A 20,522-nucleotide genomic window follows, 5' to 3' on the forward strand; every position below is an offset into this window, starting at 1 on the left:
AAAGGATCAGTATCTTCTGGTGGAAATAACACTTTCGCCGTTGAATCCTCATCTGAAGACAAAATCAGACGATAACTGACCTGGTTCTATGTCTTTGTCTTCACCAGAAAGATCAGAATAAGAGTCCATGTTATAGGTACGCCCTTCTGGTGATTTCGGACGGCCACGACTAAAGGACTTAATAGAGGACTTCACTTCAGATCGTACTAAAGCCTTAATGGTTTTAAGATAAGCTTTGGGATTCTTCCAGCTGACCATGCTACTCTACATCCTCCACATTCCTTATGTTTAGTTTTGCCGGTAGATTTCTTAGGTGTTTTTGCTACAAAAAAAACAAAAACACCCAAAATTATTAATAGAGAATCAATCTCACCCAAAGTGAAGAGTCAAGCTTCCCCACTCCTCAGGTCCAATACTGGGCTTGTGGGCCTCGAGGGTTCCAAGGGATCGGCACGTCCAGCATCACCTGGTTCCGACATCTTAGTGGAGACTCCAGGTCCTGCACAGCATTGTTTGCGTACCACGGCTGGCTGTCCCCTCCTGCTGCCGACTTGTTAAGCGCCTCGACTCCTTTGAACAGTATGCCCAACAGTAATGCCTAATCCATGAGGCCAGCAAGCCCCTCCCCTTCCTGTTAGCGCTGCCGGCAGAGATTTAATGCCCCTAAAGAAGCCTCCCCGGCTCGCATGCACAGAGCACATCGGGGGCACTCTCCGCCATCTTAGAAGTAGGCCGCCGCAGTACCATGGACTGGGAGCCGCCTGAACACTGCCGGAGTGGCTCCCCAATGAGGCTTTGGGAGGAGGCAGGAGCAGGACAGGCTTAGGCGATGGCTCCCACCGGAGACTTACGCCGCCAGGGGTAGGTCCCATTATGGTGTTGTAGACCCGGACCTCCCCCAGCCCTCCTAGGTGAGAACCTAAAAAGAAAAAGGGAACTCCTCGGGTACCTCCTATCCGGAGGACAAGAAACCTGAACTAAGGTGTGGTGGGGGTGTGAACCATTTTATCTAATCACGCTTCCTGTCCCGGATGGGAGGTCCTAGTCGCATGGGTGCTGTCATGGGTGAGGGGAAAAATGATTTTTTTTAGCTCAAAATTAGTACAATGCAATATTTGAAAAAATTGCCCCCAAAGGTGTACATAGCCTTTATATTGGCTTCTCCCTTGCGTGATCTTTCTGATGTTTGACAAGGGCAGGTTTTTTGCTGAAACACTTCCCACATTCTGAACATGGGAAAAGCTCTTCTAATGTGTGAATCCTTTGATGCTGAACAAAAATTGATCTTTGATTAAAACATCTCCCACAGTCTGAGCATGAAAATCGCTTCTTCCCCGTATGAATTCTTTGATGGTCAATGACAGCTGACTTCTGGTTGAAACATTTCCCACATATAGTACATGAAAATGGCTTCTCTCCTGTGTGAATTCTTTGATGTTTAACAAGATCTGATTTCTGGGTAAAACATTTCCCACATTCTGAACATGAAAATGGTCTCTCTCCTGTGTGAATTTTTAGATGTTGTGTAAGATGTGATTTCCTGTAGAAACATTTTCCACATTCAGGACAGGAAAATGGCTTCTCCCCTATGTGCATTCTCTGGTGATCAACAAGATCTGATTTCTGGGTAAAACATTTTTCACAGTCTGAGCATGAAAATGGCTTCTCTCGTGTGTGAGTTTTTAGGTGTTGAGCAAGCTGTGATTTACTCATGAAACATTTTCTACATTCTGAACATGAAAAGGGTTTTTCTCCAGTATGAAGTTTTTCATGTTTAACAAGATCAGATTTTTGGGAAAAATATTTTCCACACTCTGAACAAGAAAATTGCTTCTCATTTCTTTGAATCTGCTTGCTAGTATGCTGTCTCTGATCTGTAAATAGGTTCATAGTCTCTGATACATCCGGGGACTTGTCCTCAATAATAAAAGACTCAGAGGAGTCCCATAACGGAGGCAAAATATTTCCTACAGTCTGAACATTTAATGTAGTCTCCCCCATGTGATATTTCTGATGTTCAATAAATGCAGATTTCTTGCTGTAACCTTTCCCACACTGGAAACATAAAAATGACTTCTCTCCTGTGTGAATTTTCTGATGTTTACAAAGGTTAGATTTAGATGTAAAACTTTTCTTACACTCAGAACATGAAAATGGCTTCTCTCCCGTGTGAATTCTTTGATGTTTTTCAAGCTCCGATCTCTTGGTAAAGCATTTTCCACATTCTGAACATGAAAATGGCTTAATGCCTGTATGAATTCTTAGATGTCCAATAACAGCAGAAGTTTGGCTAAAACACTTTCCACATTCTGAACAGGAATATGGTTTCTCTCCTGTGTGAATTCTCTGATGTTTAACAAGATCAGATTTTTGGCTGAAACATTTCCCACATTCAGAACATTGATAGGGCTTTTCTCCTGTGTGAATTTTTAGATGCTGAAAAAGATGTGGTTTTCTGGTGAAACATTTCCCACATTCCGAACATGAAAATGGTCGTTCTGTGTGAGTTCTTTGATGTTTCTCAAGAGCTGATCTCTGAGGAAAATGTTTGCCACATTCTGAACATGAAAATAGTCTCTCATCTATATGATTTCTACTGTCTATAAACTCTCTGTGATTTGTACTTTGATTATTGATCTGTGATATATCAGGAGATTGAACTTCATGCTTTAATGGATCAGGTGATAAATATCTAATATAAAGGGATGAGGGTATATCTGAAATAATGGCACGCTCTTCATATGTATCTTGTGTGTTTTCACTATCTTCTACTTTATAATCTGATGATACAAGGAGATATTCCTCTGAGCCTCTGGTATAGTCATCTGTCAGAAATAAAAATAGGGGTTGTTATTTCAGTTTTAACCTCCAAAAAACATACAAAACAGTATAGATTTTATACCAATATTTTACAACCTTATAAAGAAATTAACCATATGAAAATTCAGTTATTGTTAACTTATTAAGATTATCATGGGCAAAATGAACAAAGGGCTCAAAAATAAAAGGGGACACAAGAAAGGAACTTGGGGCAAAGAGTTCCTTTGCTTAAATTTCTTATATACAACAGAGAATGAAAAACATGATTAAGAAAAATATGCCGCCTTTTTTACCCAAATTTATGGCCATATTTGGTTTGTATTTTTGGTTGGGAAATGAATATAGCTCAAACCATAACTTTTTTTTTATATGTCATACCAAAAGTTTTGATCGGTGGGGGTCTCAGCACTCCCCACCGATCTCTAGATGGAAGGAGAGAAGCATGCGCATATCGCGCTCTCTCTCCTTGCTGCAGACAACGGAATCAAGAAAAGCCCATAGACTTCTATGGAACCTGTCTTGTGCAGCAAGGAGAGAGCATGATGTTTTGTATGCATGTGCTTCTCTCCCCTCGTTCTAGAGATCGGTGGGGTCTCAGTGCTCGGACCCTCACCAATCAAAAACTTTTGATATGTTTCTAGGACATATCTAAAGTTTTTTGAAAAGTTAGTGACATTTTAAGTGAGGTCCAGACAAAATCTTTACAGTCTTTAAGGCAGGAGTATATGTGACTCTTTTTTACATTTAATAGTTACTACTCACCTTGGCAGTTCTCTGTAGGAATTTCATCCTTATACGGCTGATCAACCCTCATATATGTTTCTTCTTTTTCTGATACAGCATTAGGATTAATATTGTTCAGATCTCTACCCTGATTCGAAAGATAAGAAGTCAACAGAGGGTTGGGAAATGTTGTGGAATATTTTATATGACCAAAAAGATCATTGAATGGAATATGTCATCAGAAATTACCTATTGTTTAAATCACATTTTCATGTTAAACTTTTTTTAGGCTTTCTCTATGACCTTTGCTGAGGTCAGGAGGGAGCTCATAAACTGTGATCTCACCTATTGTCAATGGTGGATCCTGCCTTATTTATATTGAGTTAGGGCTATATTATACAGCCCGATTCTGCTGGCGATTGTCGGGAAGAAAGCGTTCCTTCCTGGCAATCGCCTGCTCGTCAGTGGAGGAGACCGCTGCTATTACATGCAACGATCTCCTCCACAGTATGGGGAGAAGCAATCGTTATACCATCGCTTGTCCCCATGCTGTCCAGTTGTTAGCCAGCAGCAAAAGATGTGGATTGTCTGTGCTGATAATGATAATACCTACTGGAAAGTAACCTGTACAGAACAGGAAAGCATGATCTATTGTTAGACTTAGTGGCCAGTGTGAAAATTGCAGGATTATATACCGTAATTTTCGCCCTATAAAACACACTCCCCCCCCCCCCCCCAGTGCGTCTTATGGGGCGAATGCTGCCGTTTACACTGATACACTGCCGACCGCATGCGGCACAGCGCGGTCGAAGGGTGTATCAGCGAGGAGGGGCTGGGGGCCGGCATCTTGTTTTGTAATGTCAGTGGGGCCTGGTGCAGTCACTGTATTCTATTGCACCGGGCCCTGCTCACTGTACTAATCGTGTCTAACTGCAGGCAATGTTTAACTATAGAATATCTTTAATCCAGCAGCTGTACTTACGTCCGTAGCAGGCAGAATGCAGGAAGCTGGGCGGGCGGGCACTAGCAGCGTAACTCACTACGTCACGCGCCTGCTCCGCCCACTTTATGAATGAAGCAGTCGGCGCGGGCGCGTGACGTAGTGAATTATGCTGCCAGTGCCCGCCTGCCCACCCAGCTTCCTGCCTCCTGCCTGCTACGGTCGTAAGTACAGGCTGCTAGATTGAAGATTTTCTATAGTTAAACATTGCCTGCAGTTAGATACGATTAGTACAGTGAGAGGGGCCCGGTGCAATACAATACAATGACTGCACTGGACCCCTGCTGCCATTACAAAACTCTGTAGATGCCAGCCCCCACCCCCTGTATTGGGGGTCATTCACAATACACAGGGACACTGTTATGGGGGGGATCTGTGGATGACCCATAACATAAGATGCTATTTATCTGTCATCCACAGATCCCCCCCATAGCAGTGTCATGCCATCCACAGACAGCCCCATAACAGTGTCAGCCACAGATCCCCCATAACAGTGTCAGCCACAGATCCCTCATAACAGTGTCAGCCACAGATCCCCCATAACAGTGTCAGCCACAGATCCCCCATAACAGTGTCAGCCACAGATCCCCCATAACAGTGCGTCATCCACAGATCCCCCATAATAGTGTCATTTACAGGCTACCATTAGTTCAAAGCCTACCAAAAGCACACCTTTTGGTTCAAAATATTTTTTTTCTTATTTTCTTCCTCAAAAACCTAGGTGCGTCTTATGGACCGGTGCGTCTTATAGGGCGAAAAATACGGTACATGTTTTTAATATAGATAGTGACATGAAAGAAAAAAATAATAAATCACAAACAATTTGGAAAAAAAATAAATATATGTTTAAGATAAAAATGTGATTTTAACAGTAGGTAATTTTCTGATAACACGTTCGCTTTAAACAGTTTCTCAGGGCTTTTTGCAAAACTCTTTTTTATTCTGTGGAAGTTTGATCAGCATTTACCCGTCTGTCGGGCTGCCAATGCCCCTGTCTCCACTGCACTCACATAGGCTGCTGGCTCTTCTACTCAGGTCCCTACCGGATGTGTTCTCTAGTTTTCCTGTTCAGCTTTATAATACTAAATGCAGCTGAACAGGAAGACTAGGGAACACATCCATTCGGGACCTCAGTGGGAGAGTCTGCAGCCTGTGTGAATGCAGCGGAGACAGCAGTATCATCGGAACGATGGACGGGTAAGTATTCACCAAACTATCTTTCTTCCATAGGACAGAAGAAAGATTTTGTAAAAAGCCTAGAGAACCATTTTAACCACCATACCAACCAAACAATGGCCTATCCGAAAGCTGGACATTACATAATAGCTGACATACGTGTACAGTACATTACTGTATGTCTGGGGGAAACAGAAGGGCAGACAGTAATCTAACCTGTCAGATCTTTGTCACCCATCAATTTAAGGTCTGACAGATTGTTTGACAGTCCCTAGAGCCAGCAGATTGTCTGCTGTTCCTGACAAGAGCTAATCTTTAGTGCCACTTTCAATCCTGCCACCAATGTTTAACCCCTTCCTGACATATGCTGTGTAATCGCACGGTGACTGGCCTAAGATGGCCCCCGACAGCCAGCCATCTTAACCAAAGCAAATAATGGCCACAGAAAGAGAAAGGCGCTCATAGGGTGAGTATGTCCTCCAAACACAGGCGGGTTAATTATGCTCACCTGTTCAAGTTGCACCAATATTGGGCGCAACCACAATGAAGGACAACCAGAGAAGTTACTGGTGACTGGTTGGTGCTGCCGATTCTGTCCGAAATCTCCTTAGGCGGGGGCACGACCGCCAACCAGGTGAACAATTGTACTGGAGCTCCACTGGACTATAAGAGTCAAGTGAGCGTGTGGACACAAGACGCAAGATCACAACCAGATGTAGAATGTCATAAAGTTTATTGAGAGACAACACGTTTTGGGGTTCTACAGACCCCTTTACCAAGTCTAAAAAAAGTATAAAATAGAGTAGTGTGCAAATAAAAAATAGATGCAATAATCTAATCATTAGAAATGGTACTCACATATAATTGAGATGAGAAAAAGGCGATGTATAATATATATATATATATGGTAAAATTACTTGCGATCTGAATCTAGGTAGACAGTACTTAAATAAATAAATAAATAAATGAATAAATAAATAAATTGATGCATACTTCAAAAAACTTGAAGATCAGAATATAAATAAATAAATAATTAAATAGATTGCTGCTTGATTCAAAAAAGCTTGCGGATAAAATTATAAATAAATAGTTACAAGCAATGGATGTGCACTTCATATAAATATGTGTGCTAGTTTCAATATGAGTACTGAAAAAATGTGGGACTTGGCAGATTGAAGAATTGTGTATGTGTATATCCCTATATATAAATCAGAGGTGAATAGTGATGTTCTAGACTGGTTGGACAAACTAAAAATAGGGAGTAGAGGATTGATAATTGACCCAAACACTGGTGATGTGGAGGAAAAATTATTAATAAAAAGCTCATGCTGTGAAAGGAAACAAGAAAAAAAAAAAAAGAAAGAAAGAAAAAATACCTGTGAGGCTGCAAAGGAAGAGACAAGAAGCACGGACGCTCACTGCCGGCACATGGGGCGTCTGCTTCGCTATGCGCTCAGTGTGCGCGCTAGCAGCAGAGGTTTAAAGGCATGGGATGGGCGGGGACCAAGAGCGCTGGATGGACGGCGTCTCTGGCAGGGCGGAGCTAGTGAGATGCTCACTGCAGCGCTCACAGAATGGAGCGATACAGCTTGTAGCTAGACGGGGAGAGTATAAACAACAGACAGACATTAATAAAGGGAACTGGAATAAGTGCATATATAATTATACAGTGGATCGATAAGGGTTATACTATGTATCGTTCACAGGAGGGGGGAAAATTGATGTGTGAAGGTAAGATGAAAAAATATATATGAAAAAATAAGAAAAAAGGGGGATTTTTTTTAATATAAATTAAAATGAATGTAAAAAAATATATATATATAAAAAAAAATTAATTATAAATAAATAAAAATGAAAATAACAATGAAAATAAAAAGAAAATAAATATAAATTAAAAAATAAAGACAACTACTGGGTGTGTGCTGGGATGATTGAACTAGGGCATTTAGGTATAATATAGACTGAAAGTGACTAGGGATGAATGAGTGTGATGTGCTATGAAGATTAGATATAATGCAGATACAATATTATATGAAATATAAATAAGCATGGCTTCATAATGCTTTAAAAAACTGAGATAAATATGGAGAACCAGGACTGACCAAGTAAAATGGCTTCGATAGCATGAAAGGAATCTACTGGGTGCACCGGTCAAAAGCAATGTCTTCGAGGCTCTCATGGAGACTATATGGTTTCGAGGGTCTGTAATTTAAAAATCAGAACATTTCTCTCTGTTGGAGTGTTCTAAATCTAGCTGAGCAACTATCAGAGATATATTCAATAGGTATAATGGACATTTTAGTGGGATCTTTATCATGGGTAGCGGAAAAATGTTGCGATATGCTGAGCTTTGGGTATCCCCGTGTAATATTCAATCAATGCTTGTTCAGGCGTTCCCTCAGGGCCTGAATCGTGCGGCCAACGTATTGCAGTCCACAATCACATTCCAAAAGATAGAACACATAGGATGAGGAGCAGTTTACAAAGCCTTTTATGGGGAACTCTTCACACCGTGACATTGCTCCTGAAGGTCTTAGTACGGGTGGGCAATGTTGGTGCAGCATTTACACTGGGTGGTTTAATAACTCCCACAGGAACAGGAAACCAATTAGCCGCAGTCGTGGTGGTGGTTTTCTTCTTTTTCAGTTTGCTTGGTGGCTAATACATTTTTTCAAGTTCTCGCTCTCCTGAATGTAATACGTGGCCTGGATGGGATGGTCTCTTTAAGATAAGGATCATCTCTAAAATGTGCCAGTGTTTGGTTAAAATGCTCCTTAAAACCTCATGATTGGAGTTATAAGTGGTAATAAAAGCAGACTTGTACTTCTTCGGATCTACCATTTTCTTTGGCTTCTCTTTTGTCACTAAGCACTCTTCTTGGCTTTGGCTACTTGCTCGCATAAAAGCACCATCAATAATCCCTCTAGGATATCTCTTATTTAAAAAATCTGGATCGTAATTTTGGCTCTGTGCAATAAAATCGCTCGTCATCGAGCAATTCCTTCGTACTCGTTTGAATTGGCTAAAAGGTATGTTACTCCTTTTCATTTCTTGTAATGTGCACTTTTATAGTCCAGATAGCTATTGCCGTCGACTTAAAAAAAAAAAAAAAGTCATAACTGTTTTATTTTCTGAGTATAGGACTAGGTCCAGGTATTCAATTGAAGTGCTTGAGGCTGTTGCTGTAAAAGAGAAGTTCCAAGTGTTATCATTGAGATAGGAAATGAAGGCCTGGGCCTCTTATTCATTACCTTTCCAAATCAGGATCAGATCATCAATATACCGTTTATAAAAAAACAACCATATCCTTTCTATGGTGTTTGTTAAAAATGAATTCCTCTTCAAACCGGCCCGTATAAAGGTTTGCAAAACGTCCCCATCATGGTTCCCTTGTGCTGTCTGTAGATCTTACCCTCAAACAAGAATACGTTGTATGTCAAGATGAACCGGATCGCATCTAAAATAAACAGTCTGTGTTTTGGTGAAAGTTGGTGATCTGTTTCCAGATAGTGGCTCGCAGTGCTGATGCCTGGCTCATGTGGGATATTGGAATACAGAGCCGCTACATGCAATGTCAACCAACAGTATGAGGGGTCCCAATGAATTTCTTTTAATAGTGAGATGAGTTGGGACAAATCCCTTAGGTAAGAACGAAGATTCGTAGCATAATGTGAGAGGTTGCGGTCAAGGAATTGATGCCCGAAATAATTGGTCTTCCTAGTGGATTCTTCACATCTTTGTGGACCTTGTGTAGATGGTAAAAAGTTGCCGTGTTGGGATGATCAATTGTTATGTATTTTTTTTCTTTTTTGGTGAGAATGTGGTTCTCTTCAGCTTCTTTTAACAGCATGAGATTTCTCTTATCTTCATTGAGTGGGTTAAAGGGGAGGGGTTTGTAGTAAAGAGGATCATCTAGGATCCTATTAGCCTCTGTGATGTAATCTTTCTTTTGGAACCACTATCCCCCCCTCCTTCATCTGCACTTCTGATGACCAGAGTGTCATTTTTACTTAGCTCTAATAGTGCCTCCCTCTCTTTGTTAGTGAGGTCACTCATGATCTTCACGTCTTTATTAATATCTCTCAAATCTTTTGATACTAAAGAGAAAAAAGTATTAATATGGATCCCTTTATGGTAAGTGGGGTTGAATGTAGATTTTGGTTTCAGATCGGTGTGGACCGAAGTCATAGCTTTTGTATCTCCTGGGTGATCCCCTTGTTTATCGGGATTGGGTTGTCTACTCTCAATGGCAAAATGCTTCTGTAATGTGATATTTCGAATGAAAGTGTTGAGGTTAAAAAAAAAGATCGAAAGTCGTTGATTTTCCGCTGGACAAAAAGATAAGCCCCTCTGGAGTACTTATATGGTGAGCTGAAGTCAGACTAAAGCAGAGAAATTAAAATCTTCACTTATTGCGTGGTTTTGTTCCTTTTGGGCTGTGGAGGTCCTGTGGGGTCTTCTGCATCTGTCTCTGTTCTTCTGGTATGCCGGTTAGTGGCTCCCCCCTCTCCGACCTCTTCTGCGATTTTTATTTTTATCCCTTTTTTATCGTTCAATATATCTCTATTGAGGATTTTTTCATTTATGAAAGAAGGACAAAATAAATAAATACACTATACAAAAATCAATGCAAAAAGATCCATACACCATAGTGTAATACAGTAATCTACATAAATCACATTGCATAAGACATCAGAAGTTAAACAATGTAGTATACTCCTACTAGTACTCGGTATAAATTTTCCGTGATAAGGTAGAGTTCCTGATGAACAGAGTAGACATTCACCGTAGCATACAGATGGTATATGAATTGCCAAAATATGGCAAAATCTGTTAATCTTGGAGAACATAAACAAGAAACAGAGTAAAACAAAGACTTAATAACTAATGGCAGAGAGATTGGCAGTAGTCAGGTGATCTTGGTGTGCATCATACATATTAGTGTTATAATCAGTGTAGCAGGTGTTGAAATTGTAAAACCATTTGGTTTTGTCAGTGCCCGATTCATGTGCTGGGTTACGGGTTTGCCCATGCGACCATTCGGCTTCAAATCTGCACAGTGCGAAGTTTTTGTGTGCTAACATCTTTTCGTATGATTTAGTTAGTGTCTAACAGCTCTTAAAACCTCATGGACGGTTGGGATTACTGAACTTTTCCAATTCCTAGTAATGGCCAGTTTTGTAGCTAAAAAAAGATGCATGGAGATTGTCCTAAAGCTATATGGGACTAGTGTGAGGTCTCTAAATAACAAGGCCAAAGCTGGATCGCGGATTAGTTTGCGGCCTGAAGCCTTTTCTATTAATTGAAAAATGCTAGACCCACAGTTCTAGCATGGGGCTGAGGGCAGCCCCAGAGTATGTGTAATAGGGTCCCTTTGCCACCACATCCCCTCCAGCACAGCGGCCCGAGCCTGGGAAAATGCGACTTAGTCTCAGGGGGGTGAAGTACCATCTGAGAAGCGTTTTCGAATAAGATTCAAGATGTGAAACACATTTCAGCCTTTTGGTCACAAAATTGATAGCTGTGGACCACTGCGCTGGGGGGATGCTGCGACCCAGATCCAGCTCCCATGATACAAGGAGTTTTTTTGTTGCCCAAGAAGGAGTAGAAGTGGGCGAATTCCCTTCAGTTGGGACTGTTTTAGAGTCCATTGGTTCAGGAGTTCATGCGAGGTTACCGTCAGTGTGGGGTTAGAGGCTATTAAATGTCGAATCCTTAAGTATTTAAAAAGTCCCTCTTGTGTATATTATATTGCTTTTGCAGGTTTTCGAATGAGTTCAAGCCTGAATGAGAGAGTAGGTCTGTGACCGTCTCCACACCCCACCCCTCCACAATCAGAGATAGGTCGGAAGAAGGCATTGTAATGCCTCTATTGGGGTGAGTTTGCTATAGAAGCTTTTTGTACCGTTTCCACTACAGTAATATTGTTTTCAACACTCAGCGAAGTGAAAGAAGGAATGGGAGGGACTGTGACGGCACTCCGAAAAGAGAAGCTAACATTAATGCCTTTAGACTGGGAGTTGGGGCAAGCGTCATGCTCGATATGGACCCATGTGTTTGGAAGCATCAGGGGTCCACCACTCCCTAAGTTGGTGTATTCTAGTAGCCAATATTTGGAAGACTTAAACCTCCGAACTTTTTGAATCTGGACATAACCGTCCTGGCTATGCGGGGGGCCCTTTATTCCAGATGAACCTAGTAAGCAATTTATTCACGGCAGTAAAGAAAGGACAAGGCAATTCTAATGGTAGAATTCTGAACAAATAGAGAAGCTTAGGGAGCACATGCTGCTGAAAAGCTGCTATCCTACCAAGCCATGAAATCTCCGTTTTCGCGATGTTCCCTAATTCCTTTTGGATGTCTAGGAGAAATTGTGGGAAGTTTGCATTATACAACTTATGAATAGTAGGGGTGAGTTGAATGCCAAGGTACTGGACCCAGGCGGTCTGCCAGTCCCAAGGGTAAAGCTGTTTTAGCTGTTCTAGAGTCTGATCGGGGATGAAAAGGGGGAGGGCTTGGGATTTTCCTTCGTTGAGTTTGTAAAATGATAAAGAGCCATATGAATGAATGACTTTCCTACCTTCATCTAGCGACAGAACAGGGTTGGTTAGGGAAAGGATTATGTCATCAGCGTATAATGAGATGTTGTCTGCTTGTCTAATGGCTTGTGCTAGTGGTTCTAGGGACAATATAAAAATTAGAGGGGAAAGGGGGCAGCCCTGCCTGGTACCGTTGGAGAGTCTAAAGGGATCTGAAAGAACACCATTGGCCCATACTCGGGCTGATGGGTCCCTGTACAATGCCTCTATGGCACCTATCAGTGCACCTGGGAAACCCATTTTACGGAACACCGAGAAGGCAAACGACCAATTCACCCGGTCGAATGCCTTCTCAGCATCCAGGGTAAGGAATACCGTGGGCAGCCTCAATCTATTAACTCTATCCAGTAGGTTGAATACTCTCCTAGAATTATCTGTAATTTGTCTACCAAGGACAGGAGCCACCAAGGATGGAATAATAGCTGCTATCTAATTGCCAGCAAATTTGGCATAGATTTTCAAGTCGGTGTTGAGGAGGGATATAGGCCGGAAATTTTGGGGAACTGTTGGTTCTTTGCCAGGTTTTGGCAGGGTGACAATAATTGCCTCTAACATTTCTCTAGGCATACACCCATCAGTCAGGATCCTAGATAAAGACATATGGGAGGTGTGGGGCTAGAAGATCGGAGAAAAGTTTATAATAGGAGTTAGACAGACCATCCGGTCCGGGACTCTTATGGTGGGGCAGTTTTTTGATTATGCCTGTTATATCATCAAGTGTGATGGGCTGGCAGACCGTTCCTGTGTTCTTCAGACATGGTAGCAATGAGAGGGAGTCCAAAAAATTGTTAATGGTCCTGGTCAGATGGTTGAAACCACCTCCTTATTATCAACCACGTTATATAGACTTGAGTAGAAGGTCATGAACCTATTAGCAATCTCCTTTGGATCGTTAATATTTTGGGGTTTTGGGGGGATTCCAAAAGAAGGCAATACGGGGAGTTTGGGTTCTGTTTTAATTCTACTCGCTAGTAGGCTTCCCGCTTGTTTGCCTGGGAGTAATACAATGCTTTGACCTTTTTTAAGGACAATTCATATCTATGCAGCATGTGCTCCCCTAGCTGTGCCCTAAGGGAGCGGAGCTCCTCTGAATAGAGAAGAGAGGGAGATGTCTTATTCAGAATCTCTGTAGCTCGGATTCTATTCAGCAAATTTGTAGTGAGTTGCTCTCTTTTCTTTTTGGCCCTATGCCCTAATTTAATGAAAATGCCTCTGATGTAGGCCTTATGCGCTGCCCATACAATAGATGGATTGTCTACAGAATTTACATTGTTTAAAAAATACTCGGACAGAACATCCTTTACCTCCTTTTGACATTCCAAATCTGCTAGTAAGTATTCATTTACCTTCCATGTCGGATTCGGAGGGCGGTTGTATTGTTCTGAGATTTTTACTGAGACAGGGGCATTGTATGACCATGTGATTACTCCAATATCAGAGTCTGTAATGGTTGAAAGAGAAGCTCTGTCCACCAAAACAAAGTCGATACGAGAATACGTCAAATGAGAAGGGGAGAAGCAGGGGCGTAGCTAAAGGCTCATGGGCCCTGGTGCAAGAATTTAGCTTGGGCCCCCCTTCCCTTGCTTTGTGGCCAGTGGCAGGGAAGGAGAAAATTGAAATGGCACCGCCCAAGCCAAATTTGAACCTACCCCTTGTCTCTAGCCAGAGGTGTACTTGAGCAGGCATTATTGCTAACCTCTGCCTGACCACAGGTACAGTAATGTACTGCCACATATTCCTGATCTTAGACAGTATACCAGCGGTCATTAATGATGCTGTAAGTTTACACTAGAGGAGAAGTGGCCATCACATGGAGTATGCTTTCCGGACCGAACACAGTCATGTAAAGTGCTATAGAACTGCATTATATTGTAATACACATCCCCACATGATGAGATGGCTCTGCAGACTCTGTCCTAACTAGGGTTGCCACCTTTCCCAACAAAAAATACCGGCCAAGTTAAAACCACACCCCAAAAGTGTGGTTGTGGGGACATGGCTTAAGACAAGGGTGTTAAGTGCTAAGTCATAATGTGGCTCCCAGTATTAATAAGACCCCAAGAGGGCCCACTAGCAATACTAATGCCTCCATCAGTGCCCCCCCCCCATAATAAATAATGCCCCCAGAATTCATAATACCCCAATTAGTGCCCGCCAGTAATAGGAATGCCCCCAATTAGTGCACGCCAGTAATAGGAATGCCCCCAATTAGTGCCCGCCAGTAATAGGAATGCCCCTAATCTTCGGGAAGGAGGGGGGGAAACTCACCTCATTAATTTGGTCGCGCTGAGGTGAACACTCACCTGCTCACTGGATGCTCAGGACAGGACCTGCGCTCCAGCGTAATTACGTCTCGCAGGTCCTGTCCTGCACATCCAGTCAGCAAGTGTTCACCGCAGCGTGACCAAATGGATGAGGTAAGCTTTTTTTTCCTTCTTAACACAAAAGGGGAAAAGGGGGATGGGTAAAAAAAAAAAAAATGAAATTTGGCATTGTTACGGTAAAGTCTAGAGCAGGGGTACTCAACTGGCGGACCGCGGTCCAAATACGGACCGCGGCCGCCAGTTGTCCGGACCCCGGCCATCCTTCAGAGCGCTCCTCCTCCTGCACACTGTACTGTGCAGGAGGAGGAGCTTACCGGCGCACTTCCTCCTGTCCCACTCCCAGAGCGCTGAGCGCAGTGAGACATGTAGCGCTCCTCCTCTCCTGCACACTCTGGTACGTGCAGGAGGAGGAGCTTACCGGCCCACTTCCTCCTGTCCCAGGGGCGCAGTGAGAGACGGCTCCCTCCACATGCAGGCACCAGCGCTTTCATCCGGCACCTGCACGTGGAGGGAGCTTTCTCCCTCAGTACGCTCACAGGTCCCTCCTCCCCTGCAGCAGCGGCAGCAGTGGGTGGCCAGACGTCCGGTTTTAGGCCTCCCTGTGGCTGACTGAGGGGAAGAGAAGCACCCCGGCTGCCCCCAGCTTACCTTCCATTCAGAAAGTTCTTTCCTCTCCTACCCCGTGTTTTTACAGCCGATGGTGGGGGCGTGGCTTTGTGGTTTGAGTCATTGTGGGAGTGGTTTGGGCCGTTGTGGGTGTGGTTTGGCCCAGTCCGGCTTTCTAGGGTGAAGCCAGTGGCCACCCTAGGCAGCACGTAAGGGAGCTTCAAGCTCCAAAGGACACTTACGTGCTGCTGGAGAGGGGAGGGACATCACCACTGCCACCAATGAAATAAAGTCACATTTGGGAAGGAAGGGGGGCGTGGAGAGGGCTACAGAGAGGTGGGAACACGTCACTGACTGCAGGAAAGGACTCCAGTCAGTGTCGTGTTCCCATCTCTCCTGGGCCATCTTCTTTAAAATTAAAGGTAACCTGAATAAATAAAGTGATTAAGCCCCATCAAACCATGATAGTTTTGTTCCGCATCCAATTCCCATTATTGGGGCATTGGATGCGGACCCCTTAGTTTCAATGGAGCGGAAAAAGATGCAGACAGCACACAGTGTGCTGTCTGAATCTCTTGTTGCCCCATTGTAATTAAGGGGCTGCATCCAATCCCCCAATAATGGGAATTGGATGCGGAACAAAACTATCATATGTCTGTTCTGTGGCTTGGGTTGCCACCCGGCCAGTAGTTCACCAGCAAGGCTGGTATTTTAGTTCCCTTGCCGGTGCCCGAATTTCCCTTTAAGGACTGTTAGGCGACTTTCACACTTGCGGCAGGACGGATCCGACAGGATGTTCACCCTGTCAGATCCGTCCTGCCACTATTTCGCCGGACTGCCGCTCCCCATTGACTATAGCGGGAGTGGAGCTACGGCGCAGCATGGCAGTGCACGGCGTGAGGCCGCCAGACGAAAAAGTCGGACATGTAGTACTTTTAGTCTGGTGGCCTCTCACCGTGCTGCGCCGTAGCTCTGCCCCCATCCCCATTACAGTCGATGGGCACAGAGCAGTGGCACGGCGAAGTAGTGGCAAGATGGATCTGACAGGGTGAGCAGCCTGTCGGATCCGTCCTGCTGCAAGTGTGAAAGTACCCTTACTAATGAGCGCTTCCATCATGGAACGCCCATTAGTAAAGCCTTTACCTCCACCGCTACTTGTGCTAGTAAAAAAATTAATAAAAATACAGTACCTCCACCTCCATTTGCTCACGCTGTGGAGAACACTCCCTGCTGACTAGAAGCTCAGGACAGGACCTACAAGACGTCATCACGTTGGAGCATCGGTCCTGAGCTTGCAGTCGGCAGCGAATGTTCACCGCAGCCAGGTGAATGCTAATTATTATTTTTATTTTTTTGCAAAAGCAGAGAAGGGGGGCACTAATGGGGACATTACTCTTACTGGGGGCACTAATGGGGACATTATTCTTACTGGGGGCATTATTCTTACTGGCCACTAATGTGGCCATTACTAATTCTGGGACTTACCCGGGGCGCTCCACTATAACTTCAGAGCGCCCCACGCGCATGGATCACATGATCGCATGGCATCATTACTGTTGGCGTTCAGCTCGGACCTTCACCTGACTGCAGACCCAGGTATGTGGACCTTTAATAAAACTAGTTGAGTACCCCTGGTCTAGAGAGTGCATATGGGCCCTTCTGAGGACTTAGTCATGTAATACTGAGTTTTCTGGAGCTAGGAGAGTTTTTTTCTGTGTTTGTTGTTGTGTGTGTAAAGGATTGTAACTTATTGGCATGGTCTGAAAAACCACACAGAAATAGTCCCTGGCAACATGGACTCTGGCCGGCGCTTTCAGAGCAGAATCTGTACAGAAATCTGTAGCAAAAACCCACCATATCAGCATAGCCTTAGGGACAGTGTGGGATTCTCTGAGGGGACTATTATGGGGCACTGGAGTGTCATCAGTAGTGGACAGTGCAGGATTCTCTTAGGGGACTATTATGGGGGAACTGGAGAGTCATCAGAAGTAGACAGTGCGAGATGCTCTTAGGGGACTATTATGGGGGCACTGGAGAGTCATCAGTAGTGGACAGTGCGGGATTCTCTTAGGGGACTATTATGGGGGCACTGGAGAGTCATCAGTAGTGGACAGTGCGGGATTCTCTTAGGGGACTATTATGGGGGCACTGGAGAGTCATCAGTAGTGGACAGTGCGGGATTCTCTTAGGGAACTATTATGTGGGCATTGGAGAGTCATCAGTAGTGGACAGTGGTTCAGGCTGCCTGAAGGAGATTGCTGCTACCAAAGTACAGTTCACAGTCAAGTCACGCCCACTTGTATGAAGCCACACCTAGCTGCTCAGTACAGCTACAACCTCAGATGAGTAGCATGTTGTAGACGCGTGTGCGGTACTGCAATCGGTTCCCCAGCATTGTTTACCCCATGGCACAGGCTGCAGTACGACACCGCCTTCTACTTCCTGGATGGGCGGGCACCGTATGCCAGAGCTCGCCTCTAGCCCCCTAATACCACACAGCGCCTACCAGAAGCACCACCGTGAAAATGCTCCAGCCGATCACCAAGTCAGCCGCCATTTCGTCGCTTCCTGTTTCAGGCCCGCCGCCAGATCCCGTGACAGCTGCTCCCGCCAGTAGCGGTGCGGCCGAATAAGCGCTGCAGCGTCCAATCCGTTTACATCAGACGGCCTACTTCCTGCGCACGGGTTCAAGGAGGCGGAGCTGGGACTGCACTGCAGAAGCGTCCCCGTCACCATAGCAACAAGGAAAAAACCTCTGCACGTTATTCTGGTTGAGTCTAGGATGGAGCCGGTTAAGGACCTCCCTCCTCTGGCTGAGACTCCGCCCCTCTGTGAACTTAGCCGCCGGCGCCGCCTGCAGTGCGCAAGTGTTGTAAACTACCCGGGCCAGGGATTTACTGCTTATCTCCTGGGGGGCCCATGGGCCCCCCTGACTTAGGGGCCCGGTCGCAATTGCAACCGCTGCGACCCCTATAGCTACGCCACTGGGGAGAAGTATGTGTAGTCTCGTTCCATGCATGGTTTAAATGCCAAATATCATATAAGGATAGTTTGGATAGGAGATCTATCAATGAGTAGGGATTTCGTCTCGCAGGGGAGGAGGAGTCCAGGGATGCATCCGGAACAGTATTGAAATCACCGCATATAAGGACTCTTCCTTTCTGCAGAGACTGAACTTTGTTAAATAGGTTGTGAAGGAAGCGTTGGGAGTGCGCATTGGGTGCGTATAGTCCCACTAGAGTATAAAGTATATTGTTTAGATAGCATATGTGTATAATGTACCGCCCTCCGGGATCGACAATGGATGACACAGCAGAATATGCAACAGTATTCTTGATTGCCAACAATACACCCCGCTTTTTTTTTTTTTGCAGTGGGCTTTGAGAATAACCGGGAAACACCTATGTTTGATGCGATTGGCATCCGCAGCGATTACATGCGTCTCCTGGGCACAAAAGATATCACACTGCAGAGAGAGAGCCTCCCTCCACATCAAATTGCGTTTGTACGGGCTATTAAGCCCCCTGACATTTAGGAAACTAAGTTTTAGTACCATGAGTGGTCCGAATTGCTATAAACGCAGGAAGTACATTGAAGTGGAGGGAGGCGCTGTCCCAGCAGCGGTTAGCACATACCATATAAACACCCTTAAAGATAGTACTCTGCCGTAAGACAATGAAAAACCAAAACTGGAAAATGAAAAATACAAACAGTGACTGTGAGGTCACAGCAAACATTGCCCTAAGGGTAGGACAAGATAGGGAACAGGGGATAAGTGAGGCATAAGTTGACGCCTCGGCATCTGTAGGGGGAAGAGTTCCGCCAATTGCCATAGAAGAGAGTAGTATAACTACTGCTCCATGATGGTAGAAATGGATTTAGTGTGTGACCCCTCTAGTGCGCTTTCTTCCGTCTTCTATTTTCCACCAGTTGCCATTCTCCAGAAGTGTGGTGGCGTCTAGGAGCCTCTGAGGTCTGTAGGTCTTCTACTGCAATGTTCCATGAGGCTAAGGTAGCTTTTCCTTCTGCAACCGATCGGATCACCACAAAGGAGCCACCCCTATGTATTAGAAGCTTAACGGGGAAACCCCATCTGTAGGCTATGGAGTGTGCTCTTAGAGCGGTGGTGATAGGGGCAAGAGATTTGCGCAGCTGCAGTGTTGCGGCAGAAAGGTCCACGAAGATTTTGGGACCCCCCGCAATTTAAGTTTGTTCCGGCGGGAACGGTCCTCTAGGTCTGCAATTTTTGCTTTAAGTTGAGTAACCTCCTCAGAGAGGAGCTCATGGGAGTCAATTAGGGTGTTGTGGGAGGTTGCGAATTCTCCCATTTTAGTTTCTACATGCTGCATTTTGTCTCCCAGCTCCCTAACGGTAGATTGAATTGGCACTATCGTTTTTGAGATCTGTGCCGTTATGGAGTGATGAAATGCTAACAGCTTGTCCTTTAGCAGAGTCCCAGAAGCGGGTTGGTCTGTTGTTTGCAGACTTTGCAGCGCCTCATGTATCGAGGGCATGACCGTCTGGTCAGTGTGGGAAGTTGTGCACTCACCGATGTCCCTGGGACCATGATGTCTCGGTCTCTGCTTGTCGGGACTAGCCGTCGGTGAGGCCTGGATGTCAGCGCTCCCGGGATGTGCGAGAAGGGTCCCCTCTGCCATCTGCTGAAAACCGGGCGAAGTCGCTGCTGTAGGAGACTCCACCGAGGAGACGCTGGAGGGATTCCGATCATGCGGAAGGTAAGTTGGTGAGCGCGGGCCTGCTGATGAGGAAGGGCTGGAGCCAGGCGTGCTCCGTGTGCCATCTCCGCCGGCGCCATCTTTGCTTTTTTCTTGAGCAAAGAAAAAGTCCAGGTTTCCTTGCTGCTTCAAGCTTTTCTTGCCTCTGGTCATCATGGAGGCATGTAAGAAGCTTAATAGGCTGATTAAATACTGGTTTGGTGGATATTGATGGGGTCTAGCAGGTCTGAGACGCTTTATGGAGCAGGAGCTCAGAATCAAGCTGCCATCTCTCTCGGCTGCTTGGCCAAGCCCCCTTTTTATCCCTTTTCGAGTTTGCCCTGGTGTCGGCTTGAAAAAATTTGTTATTATTGGCGTGGTCCCAGAATCCTCTAAAATACTTGCATCGATCGGTGGGGTCGTGTTACCTACACACATCAATTTTCCCCCTCCTGTGAGGGATACATAGTAAAACCCTTATCGATCCACTGTATATTTTTATATGCACTTATTCCAGTTCACCTTATTAATGTCTGTCTGTTGTTTATACTCTCCCCGT

At 44.7% G+C, this 20,522-nt stretch overlaps 1 protein-coding gene across 1 annotated transcript in view; it reads right to left on the minus strand.

Moving 5' to 3' along the window:
- Nucleotides 1-254: 254 nt before the first annotated feature.
- LOC121003390 (oocyte zinc finger protein XlCOF7.1-like) overlaps nt 255-20,522 on the minus strand; it is a 46,638-nt gene continuing 26,370 nt past the window's right edge. The window contains exons 6-7 of the mRNA XM_040435213.1: nt 3,583-3,691; nt 255-2,825 (exon numbers count right to left, since the gene is read on the minus strand). Coding sequence (XP_040291147.1) covers nt 1,150-2,825; nt 3,583-3,691 — 1,785 coding nt within the window. The 3' untranslated portion in view covers nt 255-1,149. The remainder of the gene's footprint in view (nt 2,826-3,582; nt 3,692-20,522) is intronic.

The sequence above is a fragment of the Bufo bufo genome, chromosome 6, assembly GCF_905171765.1.
Source record: "Bufo bufo chromosome 6, aBufBuf1.1, whole genome shotgun sequence".
Lineage (NCBI taxonomy): Eukaryota > Metazoa > Chordata > Amphibia > Anura > Bufonidae > Bufo > Bufo bufo.